General features: G+C 37.2%; 3 protein-coding genes across 3 annotated transcripts; all 3 read left to right on the top strand.

The window, feature by feature from the left end:
* Window positions 1–2,294: 2,294 nt before the first annotated feature.
* Window positions 2,295–4,424, top strand: LOC121647925 (photoreceptor-specific nuclear receptor-like). Its single transcript, XM_041997747.1, has 7 exons — window positions 2,295–2,382; window positions 2,602–2,746; window positions 2,858–3,324; window positions 3,443–3,630; window positions 3,738–3,969; window positions 4,053–4,158; window positions 4,288–4,424. The coding sequence occupies exons 1-7, from the start codon at window positions 2,295–2,297 to the stop codon at window positions 4,418–4,420; spliced, it is 1,359 nt and encodes a 452-aa protein (XP_041853681.1). The 3' UTR covers window positions 4,421–4,424.
* Window positions 4,425–5,248: 824 nt separating this feature from the next.
* On the top strand, window positions 5,249–9,572 carry stoml1 (stomatin (EPB72)-like 1). The gene is made up of 7 exons (XM_041997748.1): window positions 5,249–5,607; window positions 6,028–6,134; window positions 6,217–6,366; window positions 7,625–7,828; window positions 7,913–8,123; window positions 8,210–8,410; window positions 9,275–9,572. The coding sequence occupies exons 1-7, from the start codon at window positions 5,451–5,453 to the stop codon at window positions 9,481–9,483; spliced, it is 1,239 nt and encodes a 412-aa protein (XP_041853682.1). The 5' UTR covers window positions 5,249–5,450; the 3' UTR covers window positions 9,484–9,572.
* A 292-nt stretch (window positions 9,573–9,864) lies between these two features.
* LOC121647923 (cholesterol side-chain cleavage enzyme, mitochondrial) lies at window positions 9,865–12,635 on the top strand. Its single transcript, XM_041997746.1, has 9 exons — window positions 9,865–10,202; window positions 10,417–10,572; window positions 10,687–10,886; window positions 10,996–11,199; window positions 11,342–11,502; window positions 11,592–11,758; window positions 12,006–12,084; window positions 12,184–12,375; window positions 12,463–12,635. The coding sequence occupies exons 1-9, from the start codon at window positions 9,931–9,933 to the stop codon at window positions 12,583–12,585; spliced, it is 1,554 nt and encodes a 517-aa protein (XP_041853680.1). The 5' UTR covers window positions 9,865–9,930; the 3' UTR covers window positions 12,586–12,635.
* The last annotated feature ends 6,868 nt before the right edge of the window (window positions 12,636–19,503 follow it).

Raw genomic sequence — 19,503 nt, forward strand, 5'->3', positions numbered from 1 at the left:
ACTCTATATTTTGTTTTTAGATCAGCATCTTCAACATTAAATATATTTAAAAACAAAGAAAACTTATCAATAGGTTTTGGAAGAAAAATTTTACTTTTAATTGTAACCTTTAAACTAGATGGTAATGTTTAAATAGTTGTTTTGATTAATACGGACAAACAGCAGCAGTTACATTGCAACATCCTAAAAGGGGGTGATGGAGAAATTTTAAGATTCCTGCAGCAAAGGATAGTGATCTTTGCAAAAATGTAATAAATTATCTTTTTACTGGTTTTGTAGTAAATGCTTGCACCTTTAAGTATAGGGTCCCTTAACCCATTAAGGCACGACCCATCAAAAAATGGTAAGAAAAGTCCAATTTTTTAAATATGAGGTCTCTATTTGACCCTTTAACAAAATGTAACAAAAAAATTAACATTTTTTTATTACCACATGATATATTAAAAATATTATAATATGGTTTTCTGCTTCTGGGTATCTATTAGGGGACAGAAGTTGAGTATCAGATTATGTTCAACAGGATTTTGAACAAAGTTTATACCAGAAATTGAAGCAAAATGTCTCAGAAACAGTATGTGACAAATATGTCATGTCAGGCTCTTATGGGTTAATCTTTGATGCAATGTTCACAACATTGTAATTAATTGTAAAATCACTGGTAGGAGTAGTGCAGTTGTTGCAAAACATCCTCTAATCAATTTTCCCTCTGGGATTGGTAAAATTTCATTTCATTTCAGACAACTCAAATTGTAAATTCATTTGGTCAAAATGTGCATAACTGTGTGCAGACAACCTCAGTTTGTAATCCCTTTAAACCAGTTTAGGCCAACAGGGAGAGCTTTGTTTTCAATAGGAAGTTGGCTTCTTAACATCAGGAGTAACTTAGGACTACCCACATGATAGAAATCAGTGGGTGAACAGAGCAGACATCAAAATATTTTCATTTTGGTCCTTGTTAAAAAGGGACTGTTGCCTGCCGACTGCAATATTTAGAAAATAAAACATGTTTGTTGAATGACGCTTTTGACTTTTCTTTTTGGACACTCTATGTAATACCTTAAAGATAAATTGAGGACAAAAAAATAATTTTATTAACACTAAATTGCACTTGGTTCACTAATAAGGCAGACGGAGGCTTCAGAGAGCAGCCACCATATGGCAGAAGAATGGAATTAAGAACCAACTTGTTGCTGCTCTTTCAGTCTCTGCGCTAATTGTTTTTCTTCTCATCACCCTCACTCGTGATCCCCCTCCAAGAAAGAGACTGCATTTCACAGAAAGTTAAGCTACTTTGCCGATTTGGGGTGGCTGTATTCCCCTGAGGCCGTAAGTGTCAGTGACAAGGCCAATATGGCACAGAGGGAATGTCTTAACTGTCAGGTCTCACTGTTGACCTGGTTACATTGACTGTGTGTGTGTCCCTTGGAGTGGTACTCATATTTAGTACTTTGGTCATTTTAATACTAAATATGCTTCACAAACTTAAAGTGACATCAATAACCTATTTTGAAACACAATAAATTTCCCTTTAGGGGGCTGCTTGAAAAATAAATAAGCAGATTAGTTCAGCATTATGCTAAAATAGTTAAATAAGCTTGGCTGTTAGTAAATTCCATGTATGTGCCTCGTCAAACATCTTCATCATCTCATCTACACAATTACAAGCCACCACAACATTATTGAATCCACATTCTATGTTTTGATTTGTTGTTTTGCTGTTTACATCATGTCCAGTAAAGAATGCAGCTATCTAAAAATGCTCAGTCACAGAGAAACTCAAAGTCAAACTTCAAAACCAAATATTGCTCTGCTGTTGACTAATTCATGAAGTGTATCACAGAATTTTGTGGGAAGAAGGGTAAAGGCTGGTGGATCCTTTTGCCCTTTACTTGTTTTAATAAATTTGGTGCCCGTAAGTGGTGTGACTGATTGATTTACCTCTATAGACAGTAAAGATTAAGAGGATGACAAATCAGCATTTGCTTACACAGCGCCTGGTGCTAATCTTCTTGTCTTCCTCCAGAAAGCCCCAGACACTTCAAGCTCTCACACTCACTCCAGCAGACTGAAAGAAAGAAAGCAAACTGAATCTACATTGAGCCCACATTACATCAGGAAAAACCAGCAGACGGACATTAACACTGAAGTTTACTTATCTTCAAGGATTTTTATTGTATTTTTGAAGGCATTGTCACGTGTCAGTACATTGGACTGAAAACTACCCAGTAAAAACTTTGCATAATATTTTTTTATTCCCCAAAACAACTAATTGAAACCTTTAGTTTCAATACAAAATGGAAGACCGCATGATCAAAACGGATATGTTTTCACTGGGCAACAACAACAACTTCCCACAACAGAGCACAGATGGAAGCCAAGCAGGTGAGACATCAACAACTCTAATATGAAAGATTTTAAATAGGACTTCACAATGATAAAAAAGAGTAAACTTCACAATTATTTTCTGCTTGGCAAAGCAATTTCAGATTCATGATTTGAGTAATGTAAATTATATATACATTATAAGGAAGAATCCCAGTTTAAACTAAAACAAATCTATATCAGTTTTAAATATTTATTTCTCATGTCTGTTTTTCATAGAAAAAAGTCCACGTAAGGTTCTCACCCAAGGCCTGCTTTGTAAAGTGTGCTCTGATTCAAGCAGTGGTAAACACTATGGCATATATGCTTGCAATGGCTGCAGTGGCTTCTTCAAACGCAGCGTACGAAGGAGACTCATCTACAGGTGTTTTGGAATGATTGCATCTGCAGTAAATAATAGAAAAATACAACTCACATGAAATTGGCATGTTTTTACTCATTTTTACTTATACGTGTTCATCTTTTCACATCATAGGTGCCAGGCTGGCACAGGCAGGTGTCCTGTTGACAAGGCACATCGAAACCAGTGCCAAGCTTGTCGGCTAAAGAAGTGTCTCCAAGCTGGCATGAACAAAGATGGTGAGAAAAGAAGTTACTGCTACCTGCCACATAAAACTACAGTTGAAGTATTTTTAAAACAGTTTCAGATGATATATTGTTCATCTTTCCCTTTGCAAGCTGTGCAGAATGAACGACAGCCTCGAAGTGCAGCACATGTCAGTTTAGACTCTATTAATATAGGCACTAAAAAGGAGCACCTGGCCACCACACAGGAGCTCAGCCCCTTTGACACCCAGTCATCCGTCATCTGCAGACCTCTGATCACTTCATCTGCCACCAATTCTTCCACCATCCAGCCTTGCAGTAACCCTAATAACAGCCACCGCTTCATGGTCAGCCTGCTGACTGCAGAGACCTGTGCTAAACTGGAGCCTGAGGATGGTAAGATTGCATGAAAGAGATACAAAATTAATGTAGATAATTCATTTAAATGCAAGCAAACTGAGCAATATAGGACTCCAAATGGTGTTAACTTCCTGTTTTTGTTTTTTCCTAATAGTGGACGAGAATATTGACGTGACAACAAATGATTCAGAGAAGGATCAGAACCCCTTAGACTGTCGGCTGTTTCCTTACAGCTCCGGCTGTTCAGAGAGCATATATGAGACTTCTGCACGCCTTCTCTTCATGTCAGTCAAGTGGGCAAAAAATTTGCCAATTTTTGCTCGCTTGCCATTTCGGGACCAGGTGAGCCATGTTGTAATAACATGTTTTAATGTTTTGCAATTTTTGGTTTAAAAACAGTTTCCAAATATGTAAATCATGTGAGCCTCGTATATTTGTAACTTCATCAGGTGATTTTGCTTGAAGAAGCTTGGAGTGAGATGTTCCTTCTGTGTGCCATCCAGTGGTCCCTGCCCATGGACAGTTGCCCTCTACTATCTCTACCCGACCTCTCCCCGACCAAGATCAGCCCTCCCACAGCTGACCTACAGGTCTTGGAGGAGGTCTTCAGTCGCTTCAAGACCCTGGCTGTTGACCCTACTGAGTTTGCCTGTTTGAAGGCCATTGTATTGTTTAAGCCAGGTAAGAAACTATTCGCTAAGCTACTGTTTTTATTGTTGATGGGATCATATAACTGATGTTTCTGATTTAACTCTCTGGTGCAGAAACACGCAGCCTCAAAGACCCAGAGCAAGTGGAGAATCTACAGGACCAGTCACAGGTGTTGCTGAGTCAGCACATTTATTCAGTATACCCCAATCAAAACGCCAGGTAACTCAACTATTGCTTTATTTTTTCACAAACAAATTTTTAAACAAATAAATAGCTCCAGTCTATGAAGTTGGTCATATATGTGAAAATAAGATATTTAGCTCACGATTTGTTTTTTTGTCCAACAAGGTTTGGGAGACTGTTACTTCTGCTGCCATCCCTCCACTTTGTGAGCTCTGGGAAAATAGAGCAGCTGTTCTTTCACAGGACCATTGGCAGCACACCCATGGAGAAGCTGTTGTGTGACATGTTCAAAAACTAAAAAAAAAAAAGAAAAAAGGACTGAATAAAAACTTCCTGGTTGTACATCTCATAACTGCTTATGGTATCTTCCACATACTTCCACATCACTTTTGTGAAAAGACTTGTCTCATCACTGGAAGTGACAGCTGTAAATTCCAAATAGTAACTCTGACTGAACTGAAATAGAGATGCTTCTAGGATCCAGCTAATGTATGTGATGATTTGCTTTTATGTACAGGAGCCTTTGTATATACTGACCTGTGCTTTTCTACTGTTACGTGTTGTAAGAAAAGTCTTTTTTGAAGGTTTTATCACTTTTTCTTAGTTAATATAATTACACATTTTAGTTTGTCAGTATTTCAGTTTTGTTCACAGACAGACTGAACAATATTGTGTAGCACAGTTGCAAATAAAGTACAGTACCAATCAAAAGTATGGACACGCCTATCAATTAAATGTGAATGGTTAGGTGTGTCCAAACATACTGGTGTTTATGTGGAAATTAATGTATATTATGTACTGTTTTTGTTTTTAACATAAAAGGAAATGTGGTTATTTGATTTCTGAAGTATAGGCATGTGTGGTAATTTATTATTCATTTGACTTCATGAATTAATCACAAGATATCACATATCACCAAGACATTCTACAAATGATTAATACAATAAAGAGGACTTCAGAGCACTTTTTAATTTTTGTTGTTTACACAGCGCTTGGTGGAAATACAAAGGTTTCATGACTGACTGATATAAAAGGATGCCACTTTGAGTTATATATTATTTGGAAAGAGAAAACTGTAATTGACCCACAATAAACACTAGGTGGCGGTAATGGCCACGTCTACAGAAGACCATCGTTCAGTTCCGAGAAGAAGAAAGTAACAAAACACGGAAGTTCTCGTTGTTTTAGTAACATGTCCGTATTGTTTTTACTCTTTACGTCTTCAGTAAAAACCTATAAGAACTATGAAGCAATTTAGGTAAAAAAAAAACAAGCAAACAAACAAAAAAAAATAAAAAAACAAAACGCTTATTTAATTATACGGAGTAATGTTCAGCAGGTCGTATCAGCTGCTCTCCCAAAGGGACGCCACTGCCCCGAGGACCCCGGGTTTATTTGTGGACTCTGACAGCTTTACTAAGCCCAGCTACCAAAAAGGGTTTTCGTTTGACTACATCCCAAATGTCTCTGCAAACGATTTTACTGGTTGGTAACTAGTTAACACTATTTGTAACGTATGTTTTTTAGACGTGGTGAGATTAGGAGCAAATAAACTGCTTTAAAACGGCCTAAAAACTAGCTATCACGTTCAGTTTTAAGTTTATGATGGAGCATTCAGATTGAAACACAATACACACGCACTCGGTTTGATTTAAATCATAATGAATCATCTTTAGATATAATATGTATGAACACCACACTGGTTAGACCATTGCTTTCAATTTTAGTCAGAAAATGTATATGAGGCATTTAAAAATAAAAAGAAGCAACAGACATACAAAACTGCTATAAAAATCAAATAATGACGTTTATACATATTTAATGAGAAATTTTGCAAAATTGCATGTTCTTTTAAGCTCCACGTTGCCAGTTTTCTAATCCAGACTTTGTGTGACTTTCTATCAGATACCTCCCAAGGATGGCTGTCTTGGATTTGCAACTTGATTGTCATCTGCCTGGTTTACATCTGCACCTTTATAACATTTCCAGTAACAGGATGGTTTGTACTGAAGGTAAAATTAAATTTCCTGTAATCATCTACATCCACAGCGTCTATACTTGTTAAAAATAAAAATGATCAATTCTGTCTCATAGACGGTGCCGAACTACGAGAGGATAGTAGTGTTCCGTCTGGGTCGAATTTGTCCTCCAAAGGGTCCTGGTATTGTTCTTGTCCTGCCCCTCATTGACCAGTGGCAGAGAGTAGACCTGCGGACCCGTGCTTTCAACATACCTCCTTGCCAGGTAAACCTGCATGTGTTGCAGTGTTAAATGTTGAATTGTTGGGATTGTTGAAGCCCTTAAAAGTGGAAACAATCCCTAACCGTTCTTCTTTTTTTTTCATAATGCCTTCTTAAACCAACTCATTAAAAGGAAAGTTTACTTCCAAATCAAATACACTTATTTTTTAGTGCTCTACAGTGCTTTTTAACTGATGTAGTTTAGGAGAAGTTGATTATAAAGATATCTGCCTTCTTTTAAATAACATCTTATTTAGTTTGGTTGCTCTAAAGCCTACAAGGTACATTTTTAAATCAGAAAGACAGCTGTGGCCAGAAATCATGACCTAGTTTGTGCAGAAAATGCATAAACAATGTTAATTTAACTTTAATTTCATTTAAAAAAAATTCTTTCTCTCAAACCAAAACTGACAACAGTCTTAGTAAATATTGTTTAATTTATTATTCTTGTTGTGGGCGAGTGATCCTCTTGTGTTATTCACTGTGGTTTGCACTCATTATCATGGTGTTAAATAAATGACTGAAGTAAGTTAGTTCTAGATGGGACTTAATTAATTTAATTTAAGACTTGTAATTGGTTTTTAATCTGTTGGAATTTTTTTTTTTCATCTGTTTCAAAACAAGGTTGGGTTATTTTAATGATCTCATTGACAAAATCTCTTGGTCTTGTATTGCATTTAAAATGTAAAGTTTTCTACAATATCTGTCCTTTTTTTAAAATTTAATCATAAGCACAGATACAAGCAGTGCCTTGTTTCCTTAGCTGCTCATCTACCGTGTTTATTAATCTGCACTTTTTCTATTAGTATCCTGCAGGCGGCAGTCTTGATGCACTGTTGATTCCTTTACAACTAAATGAAGTAGTTGTTTGATAGGATGTCTGTCAGCAGTTTAACTTTAAAAAATATTTTAATATAAACAGAAAACTTTAAGTACATGAAATGTATTCTGACCTCTTGATATTATGTACCTTCCATATCTTGGCAAAATGCTCGTTGAAATTTTTTCTTCCCCCCCAAAAAACTAAAATAGAAAATCTTTGCTGAAATTTTGTTTTGCTTTCCTTTTTAATTTAAAAAAATGTATTTAGCATGAACTGACTGTTCCTTGTATCTTAATGTTGTCAGTCCTTTCACTTTAATAGCCAAGTATTGCTAAGTTAAGATGAGATATTTGGGTATTTTTCATGTTATAGTTTTATCCAAAGACCAAATAAATTAAGATTCACTTTTAATAAAAAAAATGGAACTCTGCCATGATAGGTGACTACTCGCGATGGTGGTATGTTGTCAGTTGGAGCGGACATCCAGTTCAGGATCTGGAACCCAGTCATGTCAGTGGTGTCAGTCCAGGACCTAAATGCCTCCACCAGGATGACAGCACAAAATGCTTTGACCCACAGCCTGGCCAAGAAGACTGTCAGGGAAATCCAAACTGAGAGAGTGAAACTAGGAGAATATCTTGGGGTGAGGCCAAACTGGAGCTGCTCTCTGCTGGACTTTTACACTGTTTTATGTTTTTCTTCTAACATTTGTTTCTCTTGTCTACAGATGGACATAAATGAGATGACTCGTCCTTGGGGGCTTGAAGTGGATAGAGTAGAACTTACCCTTGGTTCTCTACTAAAAAACCCAGAGGAAGGCCAGGCTGCATCCCTCATTGTGCCTCCTTCTGTACCTGGACTGGAAGGCCTCACTGGTCCCATTCAGCAACTGGCCATGCATTTTCTAAGCCAGAGTAGTACTTCGCATTCTCACCACAGTAAGGCCAATCACTTGCAGCTGCTTTAGTCCATCATAATCCCATAACAATAATATATTCTCTAAAGTGTGTCGCATTCTCTTTAGACGACAGCGTAACATTTACAGATGAGCTCCACAGTGGTCGTGAGTCTGTCAACACCACACTAAGTTGTGTTGAGGAGCTGCTCAGTGATGTCCAGATGCTGCTCTCTGAATCTTTGGTCCACCAGGTTGGAGCAAGTTTCCAATTTGAAGTCAGCTCAGCAGATGGACAGCAACGCAAATACTATTTGGATTTGAAGCAAGGTAATGGATGGTGATATGGCGGCTTCTACTGAGACAAACCCAATAACTTAAAAGTAACTAAATAATGTAGCTGTCAGATTTGTTTACATCGAGTACATTTAAAAACAGAAGTAGTTGAACCAAAATGAATACAAAAAACTCTAAATAAAGAAAATGTTTAAAGTGAAATCTCAGTGTTAAATGAAGGCTGGGTTTCAAGCTCAACTAAATGGCAAGGAGAAGAGATTGGTCCTCACCAGTAACTTAGAATATTCTAAGGTTCAATTCTGTAGCTCTTATAAGAAAAGTAAAGCCTTTCTAAATAATGGTGGCAGGCAACACTAAGGTGATCATCTCTGTCTGTCATCTGGCTGGATATTGGAAGATCCAGGAGAATAAAGTTCTCCAACACCAGTGCTTTGACTTGTGTATGTTTGACAACTCCAGAGTTTAGTTAAATGGGGTTTTATGTGGCGGTATTGTGGGTGATCACTCGTTCTTCTGCTTGCCAGTGACGAAGAGATAACGAATCTACACGTATCTACAAGTATTTGCAGTGTTCTAGTTGACAAATAAAAGTATGATTGTTCTGTAGTCTGTGAGTGAGAGGTAAGACTTAAAGCTAAGATAAGGGCCTAACTGGGGGGAAAAAAAAGTTTTGACAACTAATCTGGTATGTTTGGATAATTTTAACAGACTGCCAACAATCGCAAAAAGGTTTTCCAGTTTCAAGGCCAATAGTACCATGAGGGTTGTCCAAACAAAATTATCTACATTCATTTTCATTTACAATAAAAAAAAAAAGTTAAATCCACACAGAAATGTATATCTTTTAAGTAGTTCATCAAAGGCTACAGTTAGTCTTTGTCTTTGTGTGTTGTGTAGGCAGCGGTACAGCTGGATCAGGGTCCTTGAGTCGAGAGCCAGATGTGACTCTGAGCATGAGTGACTGCGACCTCCTGGCCATGTTCCGGGGTGGGCTGCAACCATTTGCAGCTTACACCAGTGGCAGACTGAAAATCAAGGGAGACATCAAGACAGCGATGAAACTGGAAGAACTCATAAAGCTACTTAAAAAACAAAATTCTCAGTGAAACTGTGTTGCTTATATTTACTCTGTAATTTAAACTGTGAGTTTCAAGTTGTGTGTGTGTGTGTTGTGATTACAGGTTTTATAAACTCAGCTGTGTCATGGCCTTTTCTTAACACATTACAACAAATACTTGTTTACAAACATAATATGTCCCACAGACAGCCTAATTATAGTGGATCCTTAAAGACCCTAATTAGAGAAAGATAGTTTTAGAATTCCGTGAAGCCATGTAAGATGGGCAGATGCAGCTCAACAGAACCGTAATCTGACATATTGTACTGTGGTGTAACTTTTGGGCTGTCTGTTCAACTGGAGAGCCTTGATCAGCACAGCAAGGGGGGCCGACTCTGTAGACCAGCCTCCTGCCTCCCTCTTTTGCCCCAGATGTCCCTGGGAGAGCCAGAGTAGCTGTTGAGTTTAGAGCAGAGAGAGCATTTTTCTCGTTGAGATGGCCAGGTGGAGGATGTGGCGCAGCCCTGTGATGCTGCCCCTGTCCTGGGTGGAGGAACTGACAACATCAGGTGTGCGCTGCAGCAGCAGCATGCCGGTGATCCGGCAGTCGTACTCAGAGAGCAGCAGCATCGTCAGGCCTTTCAACGAGATTCCTGGACTGTGGAAGAATGGGCTGGTCAACTTGTACAATTTCTGGAAACTAGATGGTTTCAGAAACCTCCACCGCATCATGGTACAGAATTTCAACACTTTTGGACCCATTTACAGGTAACGGTGATGAGACATTTTAATATGCATTACAGAACATGCAAGATAACTCCTTACGTCTGTCCATCAGACAAAACATGATTTTGAATGACGTCACCTAAAAAAACAGAAACAAAATCTTCTTGTTGATGATAATTATGTCCCACAAGGTCACATTATCTGAAAGCAAACAGCTGATATTGCATTTCCACTTCTTGTCCTTTCTGGATGACAGAGAGAAAATAGGTTATTATGAAAGTGTCAATATCATCAAACCAGAGGATGCTGCAATCCTGTTCAAAGCAGAGGGACACTATCCTAAAAGGCTGAAAGTTGAAGCATGGACATCGTACAGAGACTACAGAAACCGCAAATATGGAGTTCTACTAAAGTATGTGTATTTATTCTCCTGTCCTAAATGTATCATTTCTGTTTTACTAAGATGCTGTGAAGCAGCCAGTTACTTTATTAAGCATTAAATGTTTTAAATGTCATCTTTCCAAAGGAACGGGGAAGACTGGAGATCAAACCGTGTGATTCTCAACAAGGAGGTGATTTCCCTGAAGATGATGGAACACTTTGTGCCTTTGCTGGATGATGTGGGCCAGGATTTTGTGGCCAGAGTTCACAAAAAGATCAAGCGTAGTGGTCAAAACAAATGGACCACAGACCTCTCTCAAGAACTCTTTAAATATGCATTAGAGTGTAAGACTGTTGTCCATTTGAATAATTATTTAATTTCCTATGAGCATAGAAACCCTTTTTCCCAACATAATGCTTGTTTTTGTCTCATTGTTGAATGTATCCTACACAGCGGTGAGCTCGGTGCTGTATGGAGAGCGTCTGGGTTTGATGCTGGATTACATAGACCCTGAAGCTCAACACTTCATCAACTGCATCACCCTCATGTTCAAGACTACCTCACCTATGCTGTATATACCTCCTGCTATGCTGAGGCAGATTGGAGCAAAGGTGTGGCGGGACCATGTGGCAGCTTGGGATGGGATATTCAACCAAGGTAAGACAACAGGACATCCAGGATTAACATTTGAAATCATTTCATAGTAGAGATTTTAATTCTGTAGGTTGTAAAGCACATTATCAAATTTATTCTGTAACGGTGTAGATTTTTAGTTCATTTTCTTCTTTTGGTGCATCAGCGGACCGCTGCATCCAGAACATCTATAGGCAGTTGCGTCAGGAGACAAGTACTTCCAAGAAATATCCAGGAGTCTTGGCTAGTCTTCTTATGCTGGACAAGCTGTCCATTGAAGACATCAAGGCCAGTGTCACTGAGCTGATGGCTGGAGGGGTAGACACAGTAAGAAAAAATGAATAAATAAAGAATGACAGAAATGATTTCTCTTTAGATTTCTTTTCAGCAATTCAAGGCTGCTTTGTGTCTCCTAGACTTCTATAACGCTCCTGTGGACATTGTATGAATTAGCCAGACACCCCAACCTCCAGGAGGAGCTGAGGGCGGAGGTGGCTGCAGCTCGGGCTACAAGCCAGGGAGACATGCAGGAGATGCTGAAGCGAATTCCTTTGGTCAAAGGTGCTCTGAAGGAAACGCTGAGGTGAAAATAAAAGTGCAAAAACATGTAATTTTGAAATAGATGAATCCAACATTTTTTATGCCACAATGCCATAATTTTTTAAATCTATTTTTAATTTGATCAAAATTGTTAATTCTATGATTTTGGAATTTGTTGCACACTTTGCCTCTATTTGTTTATAATAGTTTAACATTTTTTTGTAGCCCAAGCAATTCATTAGTAAAGTTAATGGTTCCTTTACTAAAACTCTCTAATTTCAATGCTTCAGGTTGCATCCGGTTGCAGTGAGCTTGCAAAGATACATAGCAGAGGATATAATTATTCAAAACTACCACATCCCGGCTGGGGTAAGAAAAAGTCAAACATTTAAATAATTAAAGTAGATTTTCAGTATTTTGACTGATTTTACAGCTTTTTTGTGTGTGTGTGTATTTTTGTGTGTTAAGACTCTGGTCCAGCTAGGACTGTATGCAATGGGCAGAGACCCCAAGGTGTTCTTTCGTCCAGAGCAGTATCAGCCCTCTCGCTGGCTGAGGTCGGAGACGCACTACTTCAAAAGCCTGGGCTTCGGTTTTGGTCCTCGTCAGTGTTTAGGACGCAGAATAGCTGAGACAGAAATGCAAATCTTCCTCATCCATGTAAGAAATACAGACATTATTGAGGAGATTCACCATGTGGTATTATTGTTTTAATGTTTTAACATGTAACATGTTTTCCTGTTGCAGATGCTGGAAAACTTCAGAGTGGAGAAGCAACGGCATGTGGAAGTGCAGAGTACCTTTGAGCTCATTCTGTTGCCAGACAAACCTATTTTATTGACTTTGAAACCTCTACAGGCTAGTCGGTAACACACGCTTGAAAGAAATTTGTGGTGTGTGGTAAGTTAAGGTAATTTAACACATTTAGTTATAATAAGTTTAAAAAAAATAACACAATATAGACTAAAAATCTTCGAATTGTAGATGGAAACCAACTAAAACAAACATTAGGAAAGGAAAAAGCTAAAAAATGTGTGTTAAACAATTACCTCAGTGATTCATTAACTTGTACTGAAAGTTATTATATGGATTGTACATAATTGAGTGAGTAATTTCATTAATTATGTAAATGTAGCTCAGGTCTACAATTTATTGAAAAAGTTTAAAGCATTTGTATATGAAAAGAAAAAATGAAAACATGTATCTATATAAGCCAGTGATGAATAAACAGTGCAGATGATTAAAGGCATATGTTTTTTTTTATAGATGCTCATTTGCAAATTAATGACAGATTTTGTGGTGGTTAAGAAGACATGAGATGTTTGTTTCTGAATGATCTAACATTGAGCTAATATTTGTTGTGTTGTTGTGTTACACAGTAGAACAAATCACCACCATTCTGTAGTAAAAACCATCGTTCTGAAGGTCTTCGTAGACAAAAAGGGTTTTGATTTGTCTTTCAATCAATTCTACAAGCAACCATGGGTGTTTTTGACAGTGATGTTTATTTTTCAATATAAAGCTTGATAAGAAGACATTAGGACAACAAGACATTAGGACACCCCCCCCCCCCCCCCCCCCCCAAAAGAACAAATTATTATTTCTAATATTTGATGACTTTTGTAATTTTCCACTCACCACCAAACATTTAGTTTTGTGTTGGTCTCCATCCTCTCTGAATATTCCTACTTCTTTTAACTTTTGTCTGCTTTTTCCATCCTCTCAACAACCAGTAAATTTTAAAGCAGTTATCAAGGATATTATCATATAATTTGTATTAAGAGCTGTTGCTTATAGAATGAAATATGGAATATTTCCTGTTGTAGAATCAAACAATCAATGAGGGCCGGGCAGTGTTTCCTGCTGTTCCCCTTCAGCTATTTCACCGTGACCCCACCACAGCTCCCACCTTTGGCAATTGACTGGCGATCAAGTGCAGAAGCTCCCTTGGACTCTAAAAGCTTTAGCAGCTCTTTCTCACTGCAATACTTTTACAAACATAACTGGATATAAACTAAATAAACACAGGGCACAGATTCTGGCCTACATGATTGAAATTGTATGGTGTTTCTTCTGATGCTGAAGCTTCTTCTAGAGATTTAGGATCCTGTTCCTCTTCAAAAGTGTATTGCTCTCCTTCCAGTGTGAATTTCATAGTAGCTTCAATAACAACATGGTAAAACATACTTTACTGCATCCAGGTAAAAGCTTTCCTGGGTCATTTTTGTAAGTTTTTTTTTTATTATTGAAATATGCCAGTGTGTGTGAAAATTCTTTTACAAAAATTCTTACGTTAAGCTGAGTAAATAGGATAATTATACCAAAGATGTACAAACCTAATTCCAAGAAAGTTGGCATGCTGCTTCAAATGTTAATGAAACTACAAGGCAATGGTTTCAAAATCTCATAAAGCTGTATTTAATTCACAACTGAACATAGCAAATATATAACATTTAGAAAGTGAGACATTTTGCTATTTCATAAAACAGTATTAGTTGATTTTATAATTGATAGCAGCAGCACATCTCAAACTTTGACAGGAACATGTTTTCCACTGCACAGCATCCTCTCTTTAACAAAAGTCTAAGTGTCTGGATACTCAGGGAACCAGTTGCTGGATGTTTTGGGAGAAAAATGTCCCCTTCTTGTCTGATTAGGATTCTAACTTTTCAGTAGTCCTGGGTTGTTTTAGTAATATTTTGCATTTCACAATGCTTTAAATGTTTACAGTTTGTGAAAGTTCTGGATTGCAGGCAGATAAGTCCAATATCCCAACTCTACTACAAAGCTATGATGTTGCAATAAATGCAGAACGTGGAATGGGAGGTAAAAACTCCCAGTTTCATCAGCACAAATACACCTCCATACCATCAGAAATGTAGGCTTGTAAACTGAGCACTAATTACAAGCCGGATGGTCTCTCTCCTCTTGCGTGAAGAGTGCAGCATCCAAGAAGTTATATTCATCTACCCACAGAGAACAATTTTCACTTTGTCTCAGTCCATTTTAAAGCTTTGGTCCAGCAAAGATGACATTTTTAATGCAGAGCATGCATGTAGAGTCCCTTGTGCACGGACATGTCTACAAAAAACTTTTGAAAACTTTTGGTGAGATTATTTGCTAAATATGGTGGAATATTCAATATCTTTGCCATTTTGCACAGAAGAGCATTTTTTCTCAAATAGCTTCACTATTTATAAATTCTTCTTCTTATTATTTATTTATTTATTTATTGCAATTTGCTGAACCTCTGTTCAGCTTTGCTTCAGAAAGACTCTGCTGCTCTAAGGTGCTCTTTTACATCCAGTCATGTTACTGACTTCTTGCATGTTAACCGAAGTCGTTGCAGCATTTTCCTTGAGCTGTTTCTTTTCAGCACCATTTATTTTTCCAGTCTTTTGTTGCCCTATCCTATCCTAACTTTTTTTACTGTCATCAAATATGAGCTAATATTGTTCGTAAAGTAGCACAATGTCTTTCAACACTTTATATTTTTTTCTGAAGAAAACATTGATCTGTGATATTTGCAAATCCTTGAATTTTGTTTGTATTAAATTTTACACAATGTTCCAACTTGTTTAAATCACTTTGCACACAGTAATTAAGATGGTGAGGAAGTGTAGGATTTGGAATAATAATGATGAGAAGATCCACAAATAAAAAAGCTTTTGGAATTAAATGCATTTTCTCTTTGTCAAATAGGATTTAAATCAAGTCTCTTTACTTTGATGCTGGCAGACAGACCTTCAGGAACATCCTTTCAGTGAGGGTCAAAAACTGGCCTTCAGGAGATAAGGCTTGTTATAGCCACAGAGCTTATCAGGGTCCATGGCCTAAATGAGCTGTCTTATCACAAAACAGCACAGTCTGCTTGGAAATAGACCATCACAAGGATTTGCAATCATGCAGTGAGACACTTTCTGTGTAATAACTTCATCTGCCAGTGAAGTGACCTTAAGAACATGGATTTACGTAGCTGGATGGGTCTGACTTTAATGAATTACAATTTTTTTTTCCTACAGATCTCAACTTTTTCTACTTTAGCACAATTTGTTTCATGCTTGTTTCAAGATAAGATTCCTGATGATCAGACATATATGTAGCTGAGCATTAGGAGAAACAGTCTTCTACTTTGATTTTTCTATCCACTCAGCTCTCTCAGCCTTGGTCATGACATCAAGTCGTTCAGCAGATCTCGGACAAGGTTGTAGTTCATAGATCAATGTAAAGCTGACTATTTGATTTGAGAATAAGGACAATGAAAACTGGATAGTTTTATATTTCATATGACCTTTAAAGATATAGATATGTAAAACATTTTTTTAATTGGATACTAATTACAAGTAAAAAGAATGACACATTTTTAGAAATGTAAGATTTTATTATGCAAATGAGAAATTGTCTCATTAAATATGCCATGTGAAATGTAAACTTGTAAATTTATTTTTACAATTTCAGTATACAGTACATCTGAAGAGTTACATTTTTCTTTTCTTGTTTTTGTCACATTTTTTAAACATCTCCAACCCTCTCATCCTGATGACATTTCACAACAGGGCCAAGAATATTTAAAAGAGTATAATAATAATAATAATAATAATAATAATAATAATAATAATAAGAAGAAGAAGAATAGTGAATCTTTTCAGGATGACAACTAAGCTGATTTTTTTGAGCTTCAGTAGAAATAATAGATTGTGTAAACAGGTTTTAAAAGAAGGTAGCTGATTGGGTTACCATGAGAAAAGATTTTTTCTTTGTGCTGTCAAAGATGCAAAAGCCATAACGTTGTCCTGGTTGTAGTTGAAAGTTCATCAGGGGACACTCTGAATCTGTGGGAAAATAGATGTAAATCTAGAATGTCAGAAATAGATTTTAAGTAAAGATTGAAGATAGCAAACAATGAATGGTGTGTTCTGTCTTTCATTTTGTGTCAGCAGTCACAGAGTTACTGACAATAAACCCAGAGAGCTAGTTTATCAGTGGTTCTGTGTGATCACCACCACTAGATGTCTCTCAACCCCATCTATTAATAAAGTACTATGATTTTGACAAGGCTCTCTTTCTCAACATGTGATTCCTTTTGGTTTAAGATAAAAAAATCCCAAAACATTCCTCACAGGACATTACTGGAAATCAAAACACAACATAATTTAAGTAGGACATTTCTGTAATTATTTATTTAAGGTTTTAGAATGAATTTTTGACTCCAGATTCTCACATTTACGAAGGTAAAACACCCATTTATGTTATTTTATTATTGATGCTCTAACCAGGGATTATGTAATATATATCTATCTATCTATCTATCTATCTATATATATATATATATATATATATATATATATATATATATATATATATATATATATATATGTATATATTCAGCATACAAAAATTCCAGTCCATATTTCCTGCAGTTGTGCCTGCTGTTATCACATCATTTCTGTACAAGGTGTGCTTGTGTTATCTGACTATATCTATCCAGTCATTGGATAGATATATTCTTTCATTGTTCCCTGCTTTGTCACATGTTCCTCCATCATGTTGACTACAAAGAACTGAAAGGATACTGAGAGCAGGATCCAGCTGTGTATGAGGGGGGTTGACTGGGAAGGGATACCAATCTGGAATGGTGTTGTTGTGACTCCTGTGGGACACAAGGGTGAAATTGAGCATCTAATTGAAAGGGCAGGGATGAGGTGACAATCATGATTATAGATGAGATGGTGTCTCTGCTGGGGGCCCCACATAGATGATGAGTCTGAAAAATGCTTCAATGTTTCAAAAAGAAAAAAAAGGAAATTCTCTGTCTCTGTGAAAACATGAGGTGCCTTCCCTCTTCTAGGTTTGGAAGATCAAAGTAGCCTTGTTGTCAAACATACAGTCAACCCAAGACAGCTGGACTCAAGCCTGAGGATGAGGATCGTAATTAAGTACTGGTCATTATTACAGTGCATAAGGAGGGTTATTAAGCAAAATGCATGCACCTTCACTAAATTGATATCCAGGTTAAAAGACCAAATGTCAGCCACTCTACAGTCAAAACTGTCTGACTATAAATGAAATTATAAAACAATCACAACACAGGAGAAAATGTCAAGATCTGCATAAACATCTTCAGACAGGTGTGAGCTTCACCAGCGCCTTCAGTGTGTTTAGACTAAGAAATGTTAATCTATCGACTAGCCACCATCTATATTTCTCAGCTTGGGGATAATCAGTATAGTTTCCCATCTCATCCACCATCTCTTGTCATTGTTCACTAACTAAACTGGACACTGGGGATTACCTCACTGATTGATTGAATAGTTATGGTATTGATCGTGGTCATTCACCTTACTTTGGAGATTACTGATCTCTGCCGCACTAAGATCATCCTCAAAGTCACATGGTATGAAGCATGAGCACATTTAGAATAACTGTTTTATCAAAATGAATCTTTGTTATAATCTGCAGCTTATTGCATGAAGCGGTGTCCCATACCTCTCATGTGGATGGATATATCTGAATATATATGGAATCTGTTGGGTTTGTTGCCCTGTGTAGCTTCTGTCCTCTCAGCTATAGTCCCTGCTGTTCCTGCTGGGCTCTACACAGAAGCTCAGACTTTGCTCTGTGGAGGTCTAAAGGGTTATCTGCTAGGATCTGTGCCAGGGCGTCATGGGATAGAAGACTGCATGCATTCCTATGAAGCAGAAAGGCACGTATAGTTGTTCACTGCCAAAACATGTAAATATATCATTTTCAGTGCAGATTTTTCTGCCTGATCCTCTTTAACCACTTGAAAAACATATAATTTAAAAACTTTTTTTTTTTACACAGCACTATCTCTACATCCTTAATTAGTCTGTGGGTTTATGATTTCAAAATTTATTTGAAATCTGTTCTTAAGGGATCTAAGGAGTCAAAACTGATCAAATCTGAATGGCCAATTTGCTGCTAAAACGTTTTCAATTATAAAAAAGTCCCTATTGATAAAGAAGAAAACTAATCTATATGGGTCAAGTCTAAAATACACAAGCAAGCAAGTAAATAGTAACTGTTAAGAAGAGAGAAATCTGAGCACAGTGGAAGGAGAAAAATAACAAAATTACTGCAGCTATGATGTCTCAATACCCAGTGTGGTGTGAGGTAGGCCTGTTCTAACTCTTCAGCTCTTAAATATAAATGTTACATCACTAAACTCTATTACAAGAGAGGTCTCAGTCAAGAGCCCTGAAGTACTTCAGTCAGCAATACAATGTACATGTTTAAAGATGATAGTTGCTAGGCTACATAGATTTTAAAAACCACACATGAAATAGAGTCATTATGTATATCCCACAGCCTCTCTTCAACACACATTCCTCTAGACTTTCACAGGCTGCAAGTTCCTCACAAAGAACAGGTGTGGATCTAGAACTTTGCAGTTGATAATTATAGCTGCAGATGCTGCTGTGTAGGAATGCATGTGCTGCTTTAGATAACAATAATAATGGATTAGATTTATATTGCACTTCATCACTGACAGCATTCAAAGCGCTTACATTGGATCCATTGTTCATCCACTCCTCTCTCATACTTGGTGGTGGTGGTAAGCTACATGTGTAGCCACAGCTGCACTGGTGCACAAAGATAAGTGGCAGCCAATGCTTGCCAACCACCACCGAAACATTCATATCAGCGATGTTGACACTGGAAGCAAGGAAGGTGAGGTGTCCAGCCCAAGGACACACTGACAGATAGAATAGAATAGAATAGAATAGAAATACTTTATTAATCCCTTTGGAGAGTCCTCAGGGAAAT

This window comes from Melanotaenia boesemani, chromosome 10, assembly GCF_017639745.1.
Source record: "Melanotaenia boesemani isolate fMelBoe1 chromosome 10, fMelBoe1.pri, whole genome shotgun sequence".
In the NCBI taxonomy this organism is placed as follows: domain Eukaryota; kingdom Metazoa; phylum Chordata; class Actinopteri; order Atheriniformes; family Melanotaeniidae; genus Melanotaenia; species Melanotaenia boesemani.

Coding starts and splice junctions, on each gene's coding strand:
- stoml1 (XM_041997748.1), top strand. CDS start 5,451: ATGTTCAGCAGGTCGTATCAGCTGCTCTCCCAAAGGGACGCCACTGCC. Junction 8,124..8,209: donor TACTTCGCATTCTCACCACA/GTAAGGCCAATC, acceptor CATTCTCTTTAG/ACGACAGCGTAACATTTACA. Junction 8,411..9,274: donor CTATTTGGATTTGAAGCAAG/GTAATGGATGGT, acceptor TGTGTTGTGTAG/GCAGCGGTACAGCTGGATCA.
- LOC121647925 (XM_041997747.1), top strand. CDS start 2,295: ATGGAAGACCGCATGATCAAAACGGATATGTTTTCACTGGGCAACAAC. Junction 3,631..3,737: donor GCTTGCCATTTCGGGACCAG/GTGAGCCATGTT, acceptor TAACTTCATCAG/GTGATTTTGCTTGAAGAAGC. Junction 4,159..4,287: donor TACCCCAATCAAAACGCCAG/GTAACTCAACTA, acceptor TTGTCCAACAAG/GTTTGGGAGACTGTTACTTC.
- LOC121647923 (XM_041997746.1), top strand. CDS start 9,931: ATGGCCAGGTGGAGGATGTGGCGCAGCCCTGTGATGCTGCCCCTGTCC. Junction 12,085..12,183: donor ACTACCACATCCCGGCTGGG/GTAAGAAAAAGT, acceptor TTGTGTGTTAAG/ACTCTGGTCCAGCTAGGACT. Junction 12,376..12,462: donor TGCAAATCTTCCTCATCCAT/GTAAGAAATACA, acceptor TTCCTGTTGCAG/ATGCTGGAAAACTTCAGAGT.